Source organism: Equus przewalskii, chromosome 3 (assembly GCF_037783145.1).
Source record: "Equus przewalskii isolate Varuska chromosome 3, EquPr2, whole genome shotgun sequence".
Taxonomy (NCBI): domain Eukaryota; kingdom Metazoa; phylum Chordata; class Mammalia; order Perissodactyla; family Equidae; genus Equus; species Equus przewalskii.
Window position 1 is genome coordinate 19,602,350 of NC_091833.1, and position 20,090 is coordinate 19,622,439.

The 20,090-nt window shown below is 44.2% G+C and overlaps 2 protein-coding genes across 5 annotated transcripts in view; one reads left to right on the top strand and one right to left on the bottom strand.

Moving 5' to 3' along the window:
* Window positions 1-2,430: 2,430 nt before the first annotated feature.
* On the bottom strand, window positions 2,431-13,476 carry NOB1 (NIN1 (RPN12) binding protein 1 homolog). 2 transcript variants are annotated; one of them, XM_008518405.2, is made up of 9 exons: window positions 13,281-13,476; window positions 13,048-13,180; window positions 11,128-11,258; window positions 9,146-9,217; window positions 8,810-8,938; window positions 8,504-8,713; window positions 7,806-7,903; window positions 5,491-5,635; window positions 2,431-3,176 (listed from the first exon to the last, which is right to left on the bottom strand). In XM_008518405.2, the coding sequence occupies exons 1-9, from the start codon at window positions 13,470-13,472 to the stop codon at window positions 2,907-2,909; spliced, it is 1,380 nt and encodes a 459-aa protein (XP_008516627.2). In that variant the 5' UTR covers window positions 13,473-13,476; the 3' UTR covers window positions 2,431-2,906. The 2 variants fall into 2 exon arrangements, with proteins under 2 accessions (XP_008516627.2, XP_008516625.2); XM_008518403.2 differs by having other exon boundaries at window positions 11,128-11,308; window positions 13,281-13,419.
* A 5,364-nt stretch (window positions 13,477-18,840) lies between these two features.
* WWP2 (WW domain containing E3 ubiquitin protein ligase 2) overlaps window positions 18,841-20,090 on the top strand; it is a 138,163-nt gene continuing 136,913 nt past the window's right edge. For 2 of the 3 annotated variants that reach the window (XM_070613804.1, XM_070613807.1), the window contains exon 1: window positions 18,841-19,120. The gene's annotated coding sequence lies outside the window, so the exon portion shown is untranslated. Of the gene's footprint in view, window positions 19,121-19,250; window positions 20,066-20,090 lie in introns of those variants that run through there. The other variant, XM_070613806.1, reaches the window with a different exon arrangement.

Here is a 20,090-nt window from a genome sequence, read left to right on the forward strand (position 1 = left end):
AGAACTCTGCCTGGATCTCTCAGGATACTTGCCCTGGGCACCCAGCAACGATGATCTGAGGAAGCCCATGCTACAGGAAGAGGCTACTTGCAGTATTATGACTGACAGCTCCTGCTAAGGTCTCAGTCTACAGACATTTGAGTGAATGAGTCTTTAGATAAATCTAGCCTCCCCCAGATCTCAAGTCTTCGAGCTGAGGCCTCGGACATCATGACACGAGCTATCTTTGACCCACAGAATCTGCATGATAAATGGTTGTTCCCCATCACTAAGTTTCAGGGTAATGTTCACGCAGTCACAACTGGAAAGGCAACAAATATTTCAAATGGTGATAGGAAGAAAATGGGGAGAGGGGAAGGAGAGATGTGGAGTTTGGGTGGGAGGAGAGATAGCCAGATCACATAATGCAGGGGTTGGCAAACTGTAGCACAGGTGCCAAATCTGGCCCACTGTTTTTTAATAAAGTTTTATTGGAGCACTTAATAGCTGTGTCACCAAACACTTTTATTTATGTATTGTCTAGGGTTGCTTTTGTGCTGTAATGGCAGAGTTGGGTATTTGCAACAGGGACTGATTTTTTTTTTTCTCTACAAATCAGACATTTTTGTTATCTGAAATATTTTCTTAATTTGAACATAGTGAAACGTCAAGACTTGATAAGGCTGGGTGTTGGGTACATGGGTATTACACTACCCACCACTGTCTATATGTGTGATAGACTATGAGAAGGTGGAGGAAGAGGAGAAACGGAAAGGGCAGTAGACTCTTACCAGATTCGAATCACCACTCGCCTCTCCTCCAGCACCCTGAGCTCCAGCCATGTCTCATCAGCGGGCACTCACAAGTGTGAGTCTCACAAAGATCGGGGGTGAGGGAGGCACAAAGCGTTCAGCCTGTTTTCTGTGATCTCCACTGGTACCTTTGTTGCATAAAAGCACAGATGGACTAAGCTGAAATCTTGGGCTGGACAAAGGTAAGTCTGACTTTGGGCAAGCCATTTCACCTCTTGTAGCACAAGACTGCTGGAGATAACAGTATCTGTACTTCACAAAGATGTCCTATGGATTATACGGGCTGATGCAGACGGCGTACTTTACAGCCTGTAATAAGGGTAAGTGTTTGAATTGGTAGCTTTCCACAAGGCAGTACTAGGGAGCTGATAAAAAGAATAAAGACCTCTATGAACTGATATGGAATGATTTCCAGTGGTGAAGAATATAGTACACTGCCTTTAGTGCTTCGAAGAAAAAAGGGAATGGAACACACAGACACAGACACACTTATTTTTGTGAAAGAAAACACAAGGATAAACCACAAATGAAACTGATTACCTACAGAGGTTAAGAGGAAACAGGACGGACGGGATGGCATCCAGCTTATACCTTTTTGTTTTGACTTTATACTTAAGAGTGTTGACTTTTGGAACCATTAGCTTTTATATTTAAAAAAATAGAATGGCGGGGCCGGCCCCACGGCCAAGTGGTTACGTTCGTGCACTCTGCTTCAGTGGCCCAGGGTTTTACCAGTTCAGACCTTGGGCATGGGCATGGACTTGGCTCTGCTCATCAGGCCATGCTGAGGCGGCGTCCCACACAGCACAACCAGAAGGCCCTATAACTAGAATATACAACTATGTACTACAGGGCTTTGGGAAGGAGAGACAAAAAAAAAGAAGCTTGGCAGCAGATGTTAGCTCAGGTGCCTATCTTAAAAAAAAAAAAAAAAATAGGATGGGAAAAATCTTAAATTGAATTTAAACCAAAAGAATGACTTTAACTATATATCAAATGGATGAGATAACCAGAGGAAAAAATTGAATTTAAGGAACTTTTGTAGATTGCACTCTGTGTATATACTATCAATATCAAGAACTTGGAAGAAATCTTGTCCTCAGCAGGTTCGTCCACCAAATATCAAAGTTACCATCACCAACTGTGCTGTGCTGAGGACCTACTGACCACCCGGGCAGCGTTCCTGCCCCAAGTGCATAAAACCTCCAACTATGAGGAAAGAATCCATCAAGCCCAAATAGAGGGACCTGTTAAAAACCTGGCTTTGTACTATTTAAAAAATGTTAACTTCTCAAAAGACAAAGACTAAAAACTTCAGAACTGGGGGGAAATGCTACTGACGAACAATCTTGGGACAATTTGGTAAAATCTGAATCGTTATATATTAAATAGTCATGTATTAATGTTAGATTTCCTGAATTTGATCCCTGTACTGCGGTTATGTGAAAGAACATCCTCTTCCTGGCAGACACTGTGTGTACTCGTGCGCGTAAAAAGAGAAAAAGCGAACGAGGTGAAATAACAATGGGTGAATTTAGGTGAAAGGCTGTATGGGAGTTTACTAGACTGAACTTTCCAGAATGACTGAAATGTTTCAAAATAAGTAAAAAAAAAAAAAAAAAGAGAGAGAGAGAGAGAAAACGGTAGTTCTTAGTTTTATTACAACAAACAGTGTATTTTCTCACAAAAAGACAAATCTAAATGCTTGACCCTTGGGAGTACACCTTAAGTATTAAATTACCTAAGCAGCAAAAATTTGGCCTATTTAATGAAAATGCACAGAAGCTTGCAACCACATTTAATAGAAAAATATTATCACTTGGAAGTCTTTAAAGGTTGAAGATTTGCTCTAGGGCTCTATTCTTTCTGTTTTCATCAAATTCCCCTCCACAGGGCAGGAATCCCAACTCTCTGGATGCTCACAGGCCAAGGGACGGCCGAGTTCCACCACAAACCCAACTCAACACACCACGGTGAGATGGGAAGCAGCATGGCGCAAGTCGGGTCTATTCCTTCCATCCTGATGGTTCTGGCGCTGGCACAGCAGGGGAAATGAGACACCAGAATTCCTTGGCAGCCGCAGCAGCAATCCAGTTGGCCCATGGAGCTTGCACTTCACCTTTTCTTCACAAACTTCTTTCTGGAAGCATTGGGATTTAACCGTCTCCTCCCGGCTCCCAAGGTGCTGTCCCGGACCTGCAGGGTGGCTGACCGGCTGGAGATGTCGTTCTCTGCAAAGGGAGATATCCCAGCTACGTAGTCAGGGGCAAACACATCAGTTTTCTGCCTGGCCTTTCGGGAGAGCCGCAGCTGAGGGAAGCGCTGGTCCTCAGTCAGGTGGGGGTTGATGGCATATTTCCCTCCTTTGGGAGTAGGAAGTGAATACTGCAAATAAGACAAGGAAAGGCCATCAGAAGGATGGGGATCCATATCCATACACTCAGATCCTGTTAGTAAAGCTTACCTGACAACTCTGGATGCAGGCAGATGACATCAATGGAATCTCATTCACTGCCTACTATGCGCTAAGCCATAACATGCATCTTCCCACTTGATCTTCACCTCAACTCACAGATGAAAAACCCAACATGGTATTTTGACTACATACCCTTAGCTAAAGATAGAAAGATTATATATAAAGACAACTCTGGTAAGCAGGTACCATTTTCATGATGGTTTAGGTTACCAATTCTGAAACAACATGTGTTCTAGGGTTGAGCAATTAAGTTAATAAGGGGGTTATGAATATGATGAAGGTGGAGGGCTAGAAGGAACTCTCCAGTGGGCTAAAATTGAAGTTATAAATTCAATTTTTAATACAGATATAGAAATAGAAAATATTATGTGTGCATTTATATACACATGCATATACGTCCTGTCTCTGTCCACTGCGGGCCGAGAAGCAATGACACCCTAGGACAAGGAACATACCCCGTGCCCAGATCTTTGCTTCTAAAAACCATTCTCCAGAAAGAACCAGAGTTCCTTAGAGAACTGAGTGATTCCAGAGCAGGGGCAGGGGAGGGATAAGAGAGTCAGAACATCTCCCTGTGCCAGAAAGTAAAATGTTCAAAGAATAATTGGGACACGTCAAAAGCACACAGAAGCCAGCCTGACACAGCTCCATGAACAGTCTCAACATCAAAATAAATAATAACAGTAAGGGATCACGGCCTATAGACTAAAATAAAAATCCATGAGACCACACTCATATAAATAAATAACGGGGACAAAGGGGGGAAGTTCCTCTTTACAGTTGAATGCGAAGGAATGATGGAATTAGAAAATCACCATTTGGCAACCATCACTGTAAAACTGATTCGGGCAACTTTAACCAGTGAGTCAAAGTTTGATGTACTTACACAGTATCAGAATCTTTCCATAAATTACTTATTAATTACAAATAAAAACTTTATAGAAAATTTGTGGCCAAGTTTGAATATGGTCCATAGATAGCAGTTTACAGCAATGTTAATCTCTTGGTTTTGACAATTATATTGTAGTTACATAAGAAACCATCTTAACCAAGTGAGCAAAGTTACTATCAGCAGTGAACTGGACAACTAATTACCATTTACCCTGACGCGGTGCACTGAGAAGGACACAGTGTCCCTTCTGGGTGTCGCTGCCAAAAACGCACAGCCTGAATCTAACCACGAGGAATAAACCCAAGGTAAGGGACAGTCTGCGAAGTACCTGGCTGTACTCTTCAAAGTGCCAAGGTCATGAAAGACAAACGACTCGAGAAACCACGTCAGTACAAAAGAGACTAAACAGACACGACAGTTAAACCCACTGTGTGACCCTAGATTGGATTCTGGACCCAAAAACCCCTTCTTTTGCTATGAAGGGAATTTGTGGCAAAGTGTGAATACGGTCCATAGACTAGATGGTAGTACTGCAGCAAAGTTAGCCTCTTGATTTTGATAATTACATTATGGTTATGTGAGACAGAGTCCTTGTTTCAGGAAATACACACTGAAGCATTTAGGGGCACAGGGGCATCACGGACAATTTACTCTCAGAGGGTTTAGCAGAAAAAAAAAATACATATATAAAATGATAAAGCAAATGTGGTAAAAGGTTAAACTGGGAAATCTAAGTGAAAGGTTAATGGTAAATATTCATACTATCTTTTGGAACTTTTCTAAAAATTTATAATTATTTCAAAATAGAAAGTTAAACAAAATTCTTCTTCTGCCTTCGCAGCATTTGCCACTCGGTGCCAGTTGGCTACACTCTCATACCCACTTGTCTCCCAACCTTCTCTCCTGATTCTTCAAAACAAACCCAGCCTAGGCCTCTCTTTTGTGCTGAGCATTTACACGCTCTTTCCCCTCTGGTTAGAGAAGCTTCTGGAAATCCTTTGTATTCTCAAACTTCTGCACAAATCTAACCACCACCACATTGCAAATGATCTTCCTCTTTGCAACCCCACATGCATGTGGCCCTTATTATTTGCTGCCAGGAATTACTGGTTATTTCTCATTAGACTGCAAACTCCTCAAAAACCTCACGTGGAGGCTGTGTCGTGTACCTTCCCCTATCTGTCTTGGCACCTGGATTAAAGCTTTTCTCTAACTATCCTGTAGAAACCACAAGGTTTTTTTTTCCTGTTCCTTTTGATCCTAGTGCTAAGAGGTCTCGCTCTTGCAGCCTTAGGCCCTGCTGTCAGGGGAGTGGGAGACACACCACTCACCCGAAGGCCCCGAGGATTCAGGACCTTAGGGTTGCGGGAGAAGTGCATATGCAGGGTTCCATCATCACTGACGGTCACAGACACCTTCTTCAGGGTCTTGTTTCCACAATGTGAACAGAACACTCGGTTCATGTCAGACGTTGTCCTGGAGACACAAAAGGAGATACATCATACTGGTGCCACAGGCAGCAAACCCTGTCCCCAGAGCACAAGGTGAGTCATGGGCCTCAGAGGAGGAGGAAATGACTATAAACGGGGAAATGCTGAACCGTAGTGGACACGTCACAGACCAAGGCCACCAGCCTCATGCTGACGATATCAGCAAACTGCCGCGGCGTGATTCTCCGAGGGAACAGGCAAATGACACAAGTAGCAAGTAAATATGAAAACTGAGCAGAATATAGTTACATTAATAATGAACTCTGTAAGGCAATATTCTACAAGTTCAACATCAAAGCAATCCTATGAGGAGGTCTATCTTCATTTTTCAGATGGGGAAACTGAGGCAAGGTAAGGGAGCTTGCCCAAGGTCCCAGAGCTGGTAAGTGGCAGATATAAACCCAAGGAATCTGGCTCCAGAGTAATGCTCTTAACATCAGCATACTTTCTCAAGGGGCATATTGTTACAGCTCTAAGTAACTTGTCTCCAAATGTCAGCCTGGGCATTAAGCCAGGAGGTAGCTCCAGAGGTACCAAGAATTTATTAATAATTATATAGAAACACTGAAAAAGCTGCTCTGGTTGAATGGGTGTGGATGTTGAGGGCAGACCCCAAGGCCTTGCCTCTCCTGTCTGTTCAGGCCCCAGTGGTGGACCCTGGACAGGAAAAGCTGCTGCTGTCAAGGACCGAACAGCGGCACCGGTGTCTGTCCCTGAGGAATTCTCCCCCAAGTCCGAGCGGTCAGGAGACAGGAGCTGCGTGAGACTGCCAGAGAAGCCACATCCTTCACCCGCAAGTCTCCGAGAGTGAAGCAGGCTCCTCTCAACAGGTGCGGGGAACTAACTATTCCGTACAAAAGCTGTCCAGTCACTGGGGCTAACCTCACAAGAACGGAGAACATTTCTAAGTGTTTCTAAGAATAAAACTTAGGGAAGGACAGGCTTTGGTAACAAAGGACAGGGGAGGAAAGGGGATTTCATGAAGCAAGGTGTTTCACTGTGGCGAGCCTGGTACGTTACACACTAAAGATTCAGAAGAAGGTGAGGCAGCTTTGAGGAGCAGCTCATTACGTCATGGGCAGGCCTGCAGAGGATGGCAGGGAGGGCCCCCGAGCCAAGAGTGATGGGGAACAAGGCTCCAACCAGGCAACCCCATCCTCAGTGCAACGGCACTTGGGGACTCAGTGAGAGGCACTTTGCTGCCTCTGAAACCTTCCAAACAGGCCTCTGTAATGAGGGCTCCATCAGATGATCCACATCATGGCCACTGAATCTGTGGGATGGCTGGAAGCCACGACAGTATAAGTTCCCAGGGCCATGCATCAACAGCAGGGTTGTCTTACAGTCTCTGCCGCTTCAACCAGCTCTCTGGGATCCTGGGGCTTCCCCAGAGAACACCAGCCCCCACCACAAGAAGAACCAATTCAAGAGTCAGAAAGGAAACGGAGAGAACGGCAGCGTCAATGAACTAACAGTTGACCTGAATGAAGCGCTTCCCATGTGCCAGCTACTACACTCTTATGTGATTATCTCCCTAGTTCCTCACAAAAATCTTTTCAATTTTATGTAAGAAGAATCTGAAGCACAGAGAAGTTAACCAACTTTTGCAAAGTCATACAGCTAGTAAGAGATAGAATCTGGATTTGAAGCCATATAGTCTGGATCCAGAGTCTACTTTTTTTAAATAGAAAATTTCAAACATAAAGTAGACCAAAGAGCACAATGAACCCCCGTACTCACCCAGCTTCAACACCCATCAATTCATGGCCATCTTGTTTCATTTCTGCACTCACCCACTCGTGTATTATTTAAAGCAAATCCCAGACATCATTCCATCCATAAACATTTCAGTACTTATTGCTAAATGATAAGGGTTCTTTGCTCTAGAACCCACACCCTTAATCTTATGACACTAAAATAAGGACTAAAAACATCCCTCCTGGATTTGTCAGGTGGGAGGTCACTGGCCACCTCTGTCCAGGGGTTTTAGTGCCTTGGTTGGGGCAGAACCTAACCCACCTAGGAATGAGGAGGTGGAGGTGGAAGGAGTACCTGTATACAATGCAAGGCTCTTCTTCAAGAAGTTTGTAGAAGGGCTGGGAAGAGAGTAGAGTGTTCAACGGAGGGGCTCTGGGTCCAAAGTATTGGTTACTTACTTGAAACAGCCGTGACAGCGTAAGATGTAGCTCCGGGCCTCACGGATCAGCATGCCGTTCACCGCCAGCACATGCAGCCCCATCTGAAGCAGGACATTCTGCAACCAACAAGTTAAAGTGGAACTGAACTCAGAGCGAAAACAAATTTTCTTTTAACATTTGTATGATCACATAAAAGAACTTCACAGATGCTGGATTGGCTCATAAAGGGCTTTTGCTAAGGAAAAAGAAGCTTGGATGCCTCTCAAGACATCCTAAGGACCCAGATTCCTCTTATCTCGAGTGCAGTGGTCTCTATGCCTCATTTCACCAATGCCCCTCATTTGCAATCTCTTAACAGAGACTTATGTTTTGTGAGAGCAAATATACTCATTTCTAGGCTGGAAATCTTACCTACTTTCTCCCAGTACTTAACTTAGCACAGAATATTATATACACTGAAAGAAAAGCATTAACAGATCATGAATAGTAAACACTAAAAACTTAATACACTATAAAAATTTTTTCAGTATATTATGATTCTCTAGCCTCCAAACAAAACTGAAAATTACCAAAGAGCACAGGTAAAGTTTCCAGAAGCAGGAAAAGCAGCATTACACGACAGCTCTGTACACAGCCCCAAACCTCCGAAGGAGGGACCAGTGCCCATGACAGGTAAGACCCAAAGATCACGGCTGGCTGATGGCCAGTCCACTCACCTGCATGGCAAAGTCTGTAGTCACACAGCCAACCCGCACGTCCTTCGGGACGGCACACTCCTCCATCTCCTGCTGGATCTGCCGGATGTTCTTGGGGGTTATCCACCCACCCCCATCGTCATCACTGTCTTGGTCTTTGCTTTCTTCAAATCCATTCTCTTCCTTCTCCACCTCCTCCTCCTCACTTGCAACATCCTCACCTCCATGATTCTGAAACATTAACAGGATTCACAAACTCCCAGCCCAAAGGAGCAACAGGGAGAAGCTAGTGTGCTGTCATCAGGAGATCGTAAATCAGGGCCTCACCAGCAGCTCCTGCAGTTCATGGTCAATATTAGGCAAAGGGTTTCTCCAGAACACGAAGGAACTGAATTCTAGGTCCTCAGGCTCACCAGCTGGGTGTCCATGTTCTACTGTTTCTCGTGGGGGTTTAGGCTGAGGTTAAAAGAATAATAATTTTAAAACCTGAAAACTGAAGGGGTTACAGATGAAGTGATACATGCATACAAATCAGACCAGACAGGGCTGGACAAACTATGACACTGGTCTGGGTAAATTTAGCTTACCGTAAACAGACAATTGGTGGAGACATGACATGCAGCAGAAAAGAGCATGAGGAACACAGACTGTGTAGGAAATTACCTTTGAGGGCAGATGGAAACCAGAAATATGTAGAGGAGTTTCTGGGTGCTGAAATGATGAACTCACTTTCACCTTTAAAAGAAAAGAAAAAAAGGACAGCCCTAAGTAAAGAAATATCGTTTGAAAACTCAACATGGAGGAGTAATTAAGAAAAAAGAAAACAAAATATTTTTCCCCAGTTACTAAAAGATATTCAGTGTTTTAATAAAATTGGAAAACATAAAACTACATATAAAGAATTACACAGTGATGCCATTACCACCAAATAACCACTTTCGGAGATTTCTTTTTTGTCCTTATACGTAAAGCTGTAATGAATGCCATTATGTGTAAAACCTGGAAGCACCTTTGGTTATATCCTTAGGATAAATGCCTAAGAGTGGAACTGCTGGTCCAAAAGATACACTGTTTTAAAGCTTTTCATACAATATCTAACTCTTGTCCAAAAGGCTGCAGGAAAGGGCAATTTTTAGGAACTGACAGATGCTGCATGCAAACCCAGCTACCAGTCAGAGTCAGAGTTTACGTAAAACTATTCCCTTCACCGCCATCCTCCCAAAACATTCTGGTGACAGGCAGAGGTCTGTATTCAGGCATCACTTTTTCAGTTTTTGGATTGGAGGACTCTAAAGCTGATTGAAAACAAGTGCGGGCAGTTCCAACTATAGTATGGCACAGGAATGTGAGTCCACCATAGTTCTGATGACTTTAGGCAGAGGAGGTCAAGCAATTCTTTATCAACACTATTTGAAATGAATTATTATAAGGTTAATTATTTGGCTTCCAAAATCCTCTAGCCTGGAAACAGCCAATGCGGCCACCGCACAAATCCATTGGTCTCTTCAATCTAGCCAAGGAGGGCAAGTCCCTACAAGCACTACAGGAACCCAGAATTCTGAAGGTAGCAAGGGTTAAAAAAAAAAAAACCCAGCAAGCACTTAGTGTTGCTTCTTGCTTGCTTCTGTAAAGAATTCTTTCTGTTTAAAAAAAATAGTGAGAGCCAGCTCTGATGGCCTAGTGGTTAAAGTTCAGGACACTCTGCTTCGGCGGCCCAGGTTTGGTTCCTGGGCGCAGAACCACACCACTGTCTGTTAGTAGCCATGCTGTGGCAGCAGCTCATGTAAAAGAACCAGAAGGACTTTCAACTAGAATGCACAACTATGTATTGGAGCTTTGGAGAGGGGAAAACAAATAGCGAGAATATAATTGATTTTTACTCTCTTTCTGCATTTTTCAAATTTAACCAGCCCTTCCCAAGAACCTACAGATCAAAAGAGACTGAAACAGGGGGGCCCAGCAAAGTGGCATAGGGGTTAAGTTTGCATGCTCTTCTTCAGGGTCTGTGGGTTTGGACCCCAGGCACAGACTTACACATTGCTCATCAAGCCACACCATGGTAGCGTCCCACATACAAAACAGAGGAAGACTGGCAAAGATGTTAGCTCAGGGACAATCTTCCTCAGGCAAAAAGAGGAAGATTGGCAACAGATGTTACCTCAGAGCCAATCTTCCTCACCAAAAATAAAGACAGAGAGAAACTGAGACACATTTGCTAACTGCAATGTATAAACTTTATTTGGAACCTGATCCAAACAAATAAACTATTAAAAAATTTTATAAAATAATTGGGAAATGTGAATGCTAACTGCATAGTTGATGATATTAAGGACTTACTACTAATTTTGTGTAGGTGTAATAATGGTTTTGCAGCTATTTTTTAAAAGAGATACATCTTATTTTTATTTTTAGAAACAGACCAAGAAATACCTATCAATGAAATATGATGTGAGTTCAAATTACTCAGGGCTGGGGGTCAGTAGACATGAAAACAGATGGATCGTGAGCTGACAACTGTGGAGACTGACCGATGCGGACACGGTCCATTCTACTGTTTCCTCTACTTCTGTATATCTGATAGCTGCCATAAGAAAAAGGTTAACACCTAAAACAGAAAGTTAAAACCAACAATCCTCCTGATTTACCTTTTCTGGTTCTTGTTTTAGGTGAGACACCCCAACAAACTCTGCTTCCAACTGGTAGGTAAGTGCCAGCACTTGGATATCTGTGGCAGAGAGGCTCGGATAGTCTCCAGTTTTCTTTGAAAACTCAGTAACTGTAAACAAGAGATCCCCAACTTCAGACTGAGGCAAAAAGCCATAAGACCTTGGGAAAACATCATGGAAGTATGGTAAGAATTTAAGATTAACAGCCCAAGAAAAACTTCTTAACACTTTCATCCGTTTCCTAATCTTTTTCCACTCATGGTTGAGACATTGTATTCTGTCATCAAGGTCCAAGCCAGTTAGGTTTACTGTGACATCCTTCTCTAGTGCAAATGAAGGAACAGGAGAGCAAAGCTAATGGAGTCATTGAAAGCATAACATTTGAAATGATGAGAGTTCCTTATCTAGGCTTTGGTGTTATATTCTCTCTGAGCTCTAAAATTTTTTGATTCTAAATTGGCTAGAAAAGCAAAGGAAAGTGTCGCAAAAAGTGGGAAAGAAGGAGAGGTAACATGAGAGGAAGAAAGATTAAAGGGTTTGAAAGTTGTTCTAAACCATGTTTTTACTTAAAAAAATAAGGTATTTTGTGGATTTTATCTGCTTGCAGATTAACCAGGATAATTTAAAAAAATTTAAATGTTACAGAAATCTCTTCATTCATTCATTCAACACTATTGCATGCCTATTACATGCTAGACAATATTATACTCGCTGATGTTTCAGCAGTAAATAAAACAATGTCCCTACCAATTACATTCTAGTGTCCACAAAGTATAAAGTAAACTTTCTCATTCAACCCCCAAAAATGGCCACTGGAAATGGTTTGGCAAACGTTCCAAAAGACGTTGTAAATGCAGATACTGGTATTTATTTGTTTTTACAAAAAAAATAATAAACTATACTTACTAACTTAAAAAAAATGAAATAAAATCCTTTGATTCTAAGTATAATAGATTAATGGAGTGGATGACCAGATTCCAAATTGAGATGGAAAGTTAATTGAACCAACAAACAGAAAGATGTCTCCTCCTACACTGGCACAAGGAACACTAAGTATATTGCTCACATTTCCTAAAAAGCAGATATTGATTAACAGCAGCTAAAATTTATTGGGCACTTACTACGCACCAGGCAGTGGGTTAAAAGCTTTTCATTTCATCCATCAGCCAAATCCTATGAAGTTAAGCACTATTAGTATTTCCTCAGAAAGATTAAGTAACTTGTCAGAGATCACACCGCTGGTAAGTTGGTGGAGAAAGCCACAGAAATCTCCAACTACTAAAAGTAGGTAACATTTCCACTCTCAGCCTCTAAATCCTAAAACACTTCCAGCCACCTAGGACCCTTCCTGGACATCACCGCCTTGATCCCTAACCAAAGAACAAAGCGGACTCCTAAGCCAAGCGATAATTGTTTAGTTTTCTTTCAGGACTAATGTAAGGCCTCAAAGCCACCCCTTTTTCTGACTTGAGGCTAGCCTCCACATCCAAAACAGTGATCACTCTGATCTACCGAAAAAAATGGGCGAAAGTAAGAAATCCTAGATTCCTCTATTTTTAATCCAAACAAATTTATTAAAAGCTTATAGGGTGCTAGACTCTATGCTAAGTGACGTATTCCTCACTTAACACTCCCAGCAACCTCTGAGGTAGGTGGTATTATCATTCTTATTTTACAGATATGGCAACCGAGGCCTAGAGAGTCTGAGTGATCTATCCAAGAGCATAGAGCTAGTAAGTGGCCTGGCCTGGCTGACTCCTGACCCAAGAAGCCTCTCCCATCACCATCTCCTAGAACATGCAGTTTCTAGGTCAACTGCTGATCAAGTAGCCAGACCGCAACTTGCATCTGCACCCTGGGACCGAGCTTTGCCATCAACACCGCGGCAGAGTGACTCACCCAGCCGCACGTATTCCGGAAAGGGCTCTTTGAAACGCAGCTCGTAGGGGAGGACCGCGAGCCGCCTGCGCGTGGCCTTGTCCCGTATCTCGCTGATCACATCCCGGATAGTGTAGATGTTCTTCCCGATGTCCTGCAGAGAGACCAGCCCAGCTCACACCCGCCCGATTTCCAGCGATTCTGCAAAGGTCGCCAGCCCAGACCCCGCTCCTCTCCACCGGAGCTCCCTGTACCTGCAGAGCCGCGTCCCGCAGGAAAGCCCCGGCGTCCGCCACAACGTGCTCCACCGGCGCCATCTTGGCCGAACGAGCCTGGAGCGCGCATGCGTACGGAGTTGCGCCCGCCTCTACGTCCCAATCCCAGCCCCTGGGAATCGCGAGGAGCAGCCGCGATTCAGCTGCACCCCCTGGTGGCCGTGCCCGCATCTGCCGGCTCGGGGCTACCCGCGCGCATGCGCAACGTGGGCGGTTGCCCAGCCATGGGGATGTAGGTGGGATCAAACCTTGGGAGACACCTGAGGAAATAGGCTTCAGCATCTGCTTCTTAGCGCCGCCTTTACTTTTAGATGTGAAACTGGTATATGGTCTCATTGTTAAAAGTCAATCAATACAGATAACCTAAGTTAATGATCACAACCAGCTTATGAGGTAGGTGCTATTTTACAGGCAAGGGATAGCTATTCAAGATAGCTAGGTCCGGTTAAGATGGCTAGTAAGTGATTGGAAGAGGCTAACACGCAGACAAACCCCCTTGGAGCCACTTTCTTTTTCTTTTTTTTTCTTTTTGAGGAAGATCAGGCCTGAGCTAGCATCTGTCGCCAATCCTTCCTTTTTTTGCTGAGGAAGAGTGGCCCTGAGCTAACATCCGTGCCCATCTTCCTCTACTTTATATGTGGGACACCTGCCACAGCATGGCTTACCAAGCAGTGCCATGTCCGCACGCGGGATCCGAACCAGCAGACCCCCGGCTGCTAAATCGGAATGTGCGAACTTAACCGCTGGCCTTGGTGCCACTTTCTTATCCACTATGCTATACCGACTGATGCTTATATACCCCTACTTCATTTTGAGTAACTTGGGGCTAGAGTCTATGTGTTATTTACTTTAATGTCCTCACCCCTCTTCCCTAAACAAGGCACTTAATTTGCTAGTAAATAATTCCTTGCTGAATCGAACTGACGGGGTATTAGATGACTTCTAAATTTTCCTTCAGGTCTGAGCTTCCATAATTATGATATCTGGCCTATTACAAATTCATGCTTGCTGTTTTGGCTGAATATTGACATGAGCTTTCAGTCATTCATTTTCAGCGATGTTGAATTATTCAGAATCTTTGTCAAGTCTTCACTCCAACTTATCTCTTGCTTGTAATTTATCCATTCTACCTCCAAAAATCCTTCAGTGCCCTACTCCCTTCAGCAGTTGCCCAAATCCCTTTTCCTTCCCCAAACATCTGTCTCAACTTTTCTTACCATTCAATCTCTTCAACCTCCAGAGTCAATGTTTCCTGCCCTACTTGCCCTGCCTGAAATAGCACGGTTGAGATTGAGAGCTGTTTCTTCTTCTTCTCTTTTTTTAGATTGGCATCTGAGCTAACATCTTTTGCCAATCGTTTTTTTTTCCTTCTCCCCAACCTCCCCCCCCAACCCCACTGTACATAGTTGTATATTCTAGTTGTAGGTCCTTCTGGTTGAGCTGTGTGGGACTCTGTCTCAACATGACCCAATGAGCGGTGACATGTCTGCGCCCAGGATCTGAAGCAGTGAAACTCGGGCCAGAGTTTCAGAAGCAGAGTGTGCAAACTCAACCACTCGGCCATGGGGCCACTTTGAGAGCTGTTTCTAATTATCTAGCTCATCATATCAATTTTTTCGTTTCTATTTCTCAGCTTTCTCAGTTTCTCTGCAGAATTGGACACTGCTGACTGTCTCCTCTTTCTGGACTTTCCTTGCCTGACTTTGGTGATACTTCATGATTCTGGTTCCCTGCCTCTCTGATGGCGCCTCACCCTCCTTCACTGGACTCTTCTGTCTTGCACGCAGGGCACACTCCACAGAACTGTCTTGACTCCTTTGTCTCCCTAAGTTCTCTCCTTCAACAATACTGTCTATCCTCAAGCCTTCAATTATCACATTATAGGAACGCCTATAGGTCCTATAGATCCAATCCCTGTTTATTTTCCAGCCTATCCTTCTGGAAACATCCACCTGAAAACTTTTGGCATTTTCACTCAGGAAGAATGTTAAAGCTGAGGTAATTATCTCTCCCGCCCCCGCTTAAACTTTCTTCACTTGTTAGAGTTCCTATTTTTACTAATGGCATTACCGCCAACAAAGGCATTCAGATAAGAATCTCTGAGTCATTTTCATTTCCACCCTCACTCTCAACCTGTAATCCTTTTTTTTTTTTGGTGAGGAAGATTCGCCCTGAGCTAACATATGTGCCAGTCTTCCTCTATATTTTGTATGTGGGATACCTTCACAGCATGGCTGATGAGTGGACTAGGTCCACCCTGGGGATGTGAACCCACGAACCCAGCCACCAAATTGGAGCGTGTGGAACTTTAACCACTTGGCCACGGCCCCCACCTGTATTCCTCTTGATGCCACTTCTGAAATGTTTGGGGTGCCTAATCCCCTCTACATTCATTCCCTTTACTCTAGTCAAGTTTCTTTCTCATGCCTAGAAAATATAACCCACTCAAAGCTAGTATTCTAATTTCTTTTCTTCAACTGATTGCTCCCATTGCCTAAAAAAGGGAGGATGTAGGAACTGGACTCCATAATAAAAGAGGTTATTGAAGTTGGCAGCAATAATTCTATAAACCCTAGAAAAGTTTGTGTGTGAAAAAGAATGATCTAGATCAGTGGTTCTCAAACTTGAGTGTGCACCAGAATCACCTGGAGAGCTTGCAAAAACAGATTGCTGGGCCTTGTCCTCAGTTTCTGATTCAAAAGTCTGGGCAGGACCTGAGAATTTGCTTTCCTAATAACTTCCAGGTGATGCTGATGCTGTTGACCTGGAAGACACGCTGGAGAACCGCTGATTTAGGGCAATAGTCAGGAAAAGAAAGATCAGACTTTGAGCCATTCATTTTCTAGTAAACACTAAGAATACTTATTAATGGAAAAGGTTTCTTGACACTGTCGCTTTTGGCATTTTTTATAGTATTTTAGTCTCTTTCTTCCTTTCCTGTAACATTAGTTTCCAAGCCTGCTAAAGCCTTAGAAGGATTTTCATTTATTCAACAAATATGTATTGAGAGCTATGTTATACCACCATGATATAACACCTATGAACAAAATGATATTGTGTGTATCCTCTAGGGGCACCTTCAGAGTTTTTGACTTTGGAGGCAGATTTTTTTTTTTTTGAGGAAGATTAGCCCTGAGCTAACTGCTGCTAATCCTCCTCTTTTTGCTGAGGAAGACTGGCCCTGAGCAAACATCCGCACCCATCTCTACTTTATATATATGTGGAACACCTACCACAGCATGGCTTTTGCCAAGGGGTGCCATGTCCTGGGATCTGAACCAGCGAATCCGGGGCCCCTGAGAAGCGGAACATGTGCACCTAACCGCTGAGCCACCGGGCTGGCCCCCAAATTAACACTTTCAAACACATTTTTGAATGTGCTTCCGATGTAGAAGGACTCAATGTATAACTCATTTGGAGATAATATGAACATTTACAGGTGAGACTGTTTACGAAAGAACAAGGTCTTGCTTGTATGCCAGTAAAGATCTTAGTTCATTTCCAGGACCGGAAAATGTAGAGGTGGCCAAAGTCTATGCTTAACAGTGGGCTCGGGGAGAGAAAAACTCGATGGAGAAAAAACACTGTGTGAAATCACTAAGTATCCCTGGAATGCCTCTGGACTTCCCTGGGAGAGTCCTGGACTTTCTTGTCTCTGCCCTTTGCCCTTGTTTTTTCTTCTGCCTGAAAATTCTGCCAGCCAATCACTGCTTACTTAGTCTCCAAGAAGCAGCTCAATTGTCCCCTCTGTAAACCAACCCCTGATCACCCAAAGCAGATTTTTTTCCCAAGGACAGATCTGAAGTCTTCTTTCTCATCACACTTAAGATATTTCAGTTCTGTCAATGAGCAGTTGTTATTTCTGCTTTGCATTGCAGTCAATTGTGTGTCTTACTTCTTTCAGTAGGTTGGAGGTCAGGGACTGTGTTTTAGGAATCTTTTTCCTTATATGAACATTTCAGTTTAATTTTTAACTTTTTGGGGGCACTTTTATGATAACATACTTCAGATTTTTTATGTGTCTTTTAAAAACTCTCCTATGCTGTAGGACCTACAGCAATGAGTTCAGTGCTTGGTAAACGTGGATGAAATCTATTCACTCAAGAAATTACTTAAAGGGGCCTCCTATGGGTCAAGCACTGCTTTAGGACCTGGGATATAGCTCCTGTCTTCAGAATTCTTGTAGTGGGAAACAGATATTATATATATATAAGTATATAAGTATGGAGAAATATAGCAGATAAGTATGGAGGGAATACAGAGGTAAAAATAAAGCAGAACGAGGGATGGTAGGAGGGGAAGAACTGAGTTGCAATTTACATAGGCTGATCCGAAAAGGTTTCACTGAGACAGTTGAGCAAATATCTGAAAGAGATCAAGGGTGAGCCTTCCGACTATCTGGGGAAAGAACTTTCCAGGCAGAGGGAAAAGCAAGTCCAAAGGCCCCGAGGCCGTAGTGGCTGAAGCAGAGCACTGTGGGGAAGAGTAGTTGGAGATAAGAGGAGAGAAATGAAGAGGAAGTGTGGGAGGGATTATGCAGGGCCTTCTAGGTAATAGAATATACTTTAGTTTTTACATCTTTAATGCACAGTTCCAGCATGCTCTGCCTAGTCGCTTCTTCCTTATGAAAAACAGCTACTCAAATGCTACCAAATCAAAGAGGTCTTCTGTAATTCCTCTAGAATAGAATTAGTAAAATGCCCATCAGTGGAACTAGAGAAGGTTTGAAGTTTTATAGATGAGATTAATGTAGGGTTTAGGGTATTAAGAAGGGCTGTATCTCCTTGAAAGGCCATCTCCTGGATTTGGAATGGGAATAGGAAAAGTAGAGACTAAGTACTCAACCAATTTAATTTGTATGCGTAATAGGATCCATCTAAACTTCAAGACTCAAAAATAATGGAATAATTAGTGCATAGAGTGCTTAAGGCTAATTAGGTGATTAGTATTAATTTTAGTTAATGGTGATTAAAAGTGAAAAATTGAGCCTTCATTCAACTTGTCAAAGCTGAAGGTCGAGACCATCAGTAAAGAATGTTGATTTTAAATGTTTTTTTCTAATTCATAAAGTTCTATTTATTGTGTAGATTAAGGGAGTGGCGGTTGGTTTGGTGTGGTAGGGCATTATATGGACCCAAGCAGGGGTGTTGAAGCTTTTATATCTTTGCTTTATGTCACAAGAACAGATACTGCACAAAGGCTACTTATATTTGTGTTTCTAGGGCCTGCAACGGTGCCTGGCACGGAATAGGCATTGGATTGCCAGATAGATCAAATAAAAATACAAGATGCCCAATTAAATTTGACTTTCAGATAAACAACAAATACTTTCTTAGTATAAATATGTCCCATGCAGTATTTGGGACATAACTACACATTACATCGTTGTTTATCTGAAATCCAAATTTAACTGGGCGTCCCGTATTTCATCTGGTAACCCTAAGGGGCTCCATGAATATTTATTGACTTAATTGGTTGGCCTCTTCTCACCTGTAAAATGAGGCTAATGATAGACCCGCCTCCGGGGTTGATGGGAGGAGTAAACGAAGCGCAGGGCGCTCAACGAGCCCTCAATTTATTTGGTTGCTCGGGGACCATCTCGGGAGTGGAAAACTCTTCCACTTTTACACATACAAACGATAGGAAGGCCTGCTCCCGGGCAAACGCTCCCAAGCCGGGCCTAGGTTACCCACACCTGCGGGCCCGGCCAGCCTCTTCCGGGTCAGGTGACTCCGCGCGGTCACGTGACCCGGCCCGAGTGCGGGCGGTGGAAGGCGGAAGTGGGAGAAGAGTGGGCGCCGCTTCTGTGGCCGCGGCAGGTAGCGAGCGCTGGCGCGGGGGGCGCGGGGCGCGCGGTGGGCCGGGGGCGCGGGTCGGACGCGGGGCGGCGGGCGGCGCGGGTTGGGCCGGGGGCGGCGCGGCCCGGGCGCCGGGGGGCGGCGGCTTCCTGTGGGAGGGGCCTGGCGCGGCGGTTCCGGCCTCCTAGGAGGGGTGTCCCAGCTCCCGCCCGAGCAGGGTGGGCGCGCCGCGGGCTGTGCGCGGGGGCTGCTCCGGGGTGGGCGCCGAGGCAGCCGGAGGTGCGGCGACCAGCGAGTCCTTCTGGAACGGAAGAGGAGCTTAGGAGCCAGGGATGGAGAGGAGTGACCTTTGTGGAGGAATCGGGACCGGAGGCAGGGGCGACTTGGGACTGAGCTGGCAGGGGGCGCCTGAGAATGGGCGTAGGACATGGAGGGAAAGGAGAAATCAGGAAGAAGATGCTGCCTGAATCCCAGCAGAGAGTCTCTTCCTTCCCTCCTCTTTGGAAATGATTGTTACCCGCGACTTTGATTTCGGTCCCACTCAGTTTTTAAACTTCCAAGACGGATCACAGAATGTTGATCATCTTGCGTTCGACACACCCACTTGGGTAGGGTTTCCACTTCTTGGGAACCTAGCCCTTCAGGTCATTTTTCTTTGAGATGTTCCCAGATCACATGAACTTCGAGGCTTAAAAAAGAGTGTGGGCACTTTGCTCTGGCCATAAAATGGCTTTTAGCCTAAACTGTTGACCACGGCTTAGCCCAGCATTACCTCAGCAGCATAGCGGCTGCAGAAATCTTAGAGCGTCTACCTACACAGCTTTATGGCTTTTCCTCTTCACTTTAAATTATTCAGCTCCCCTTACCATGTGACTGCTTGACAGACTGTAACTAGGTAGGGTGCCTGAGAGACCTGTGTTGTCTTCATTAGAATGTGACCTGGATCAGGATTTCGAGATTAAATCCGTATGTTAAAGCCGTTCATCCTCTT

Bases quoted from the DNA above. Each gene is read 5' to 3' on its own strand.
- NOB1 (XM_008518405.2), bottom strand. From the start codon at position 13,472: ATGCGGGCACGGCCACCAGGGGGTGCAGCTGAATCGCGGCTGCTCCTC. The intron at 8,714-8,809 runs GTGAGGCCCTGA...TTAATGTTTCAG, and splicing joins ATGAACTGCAGGAGCTGCTG to AATCATGGAGGTGAGGATGT. The intron at 5,636-7,805 runs GTAAGTAACCAA...TTGTGTCTCCAG, and splicing joins CGCTGTCACGGCTGTTTCAA to GACAACGTCTGACATGAACC.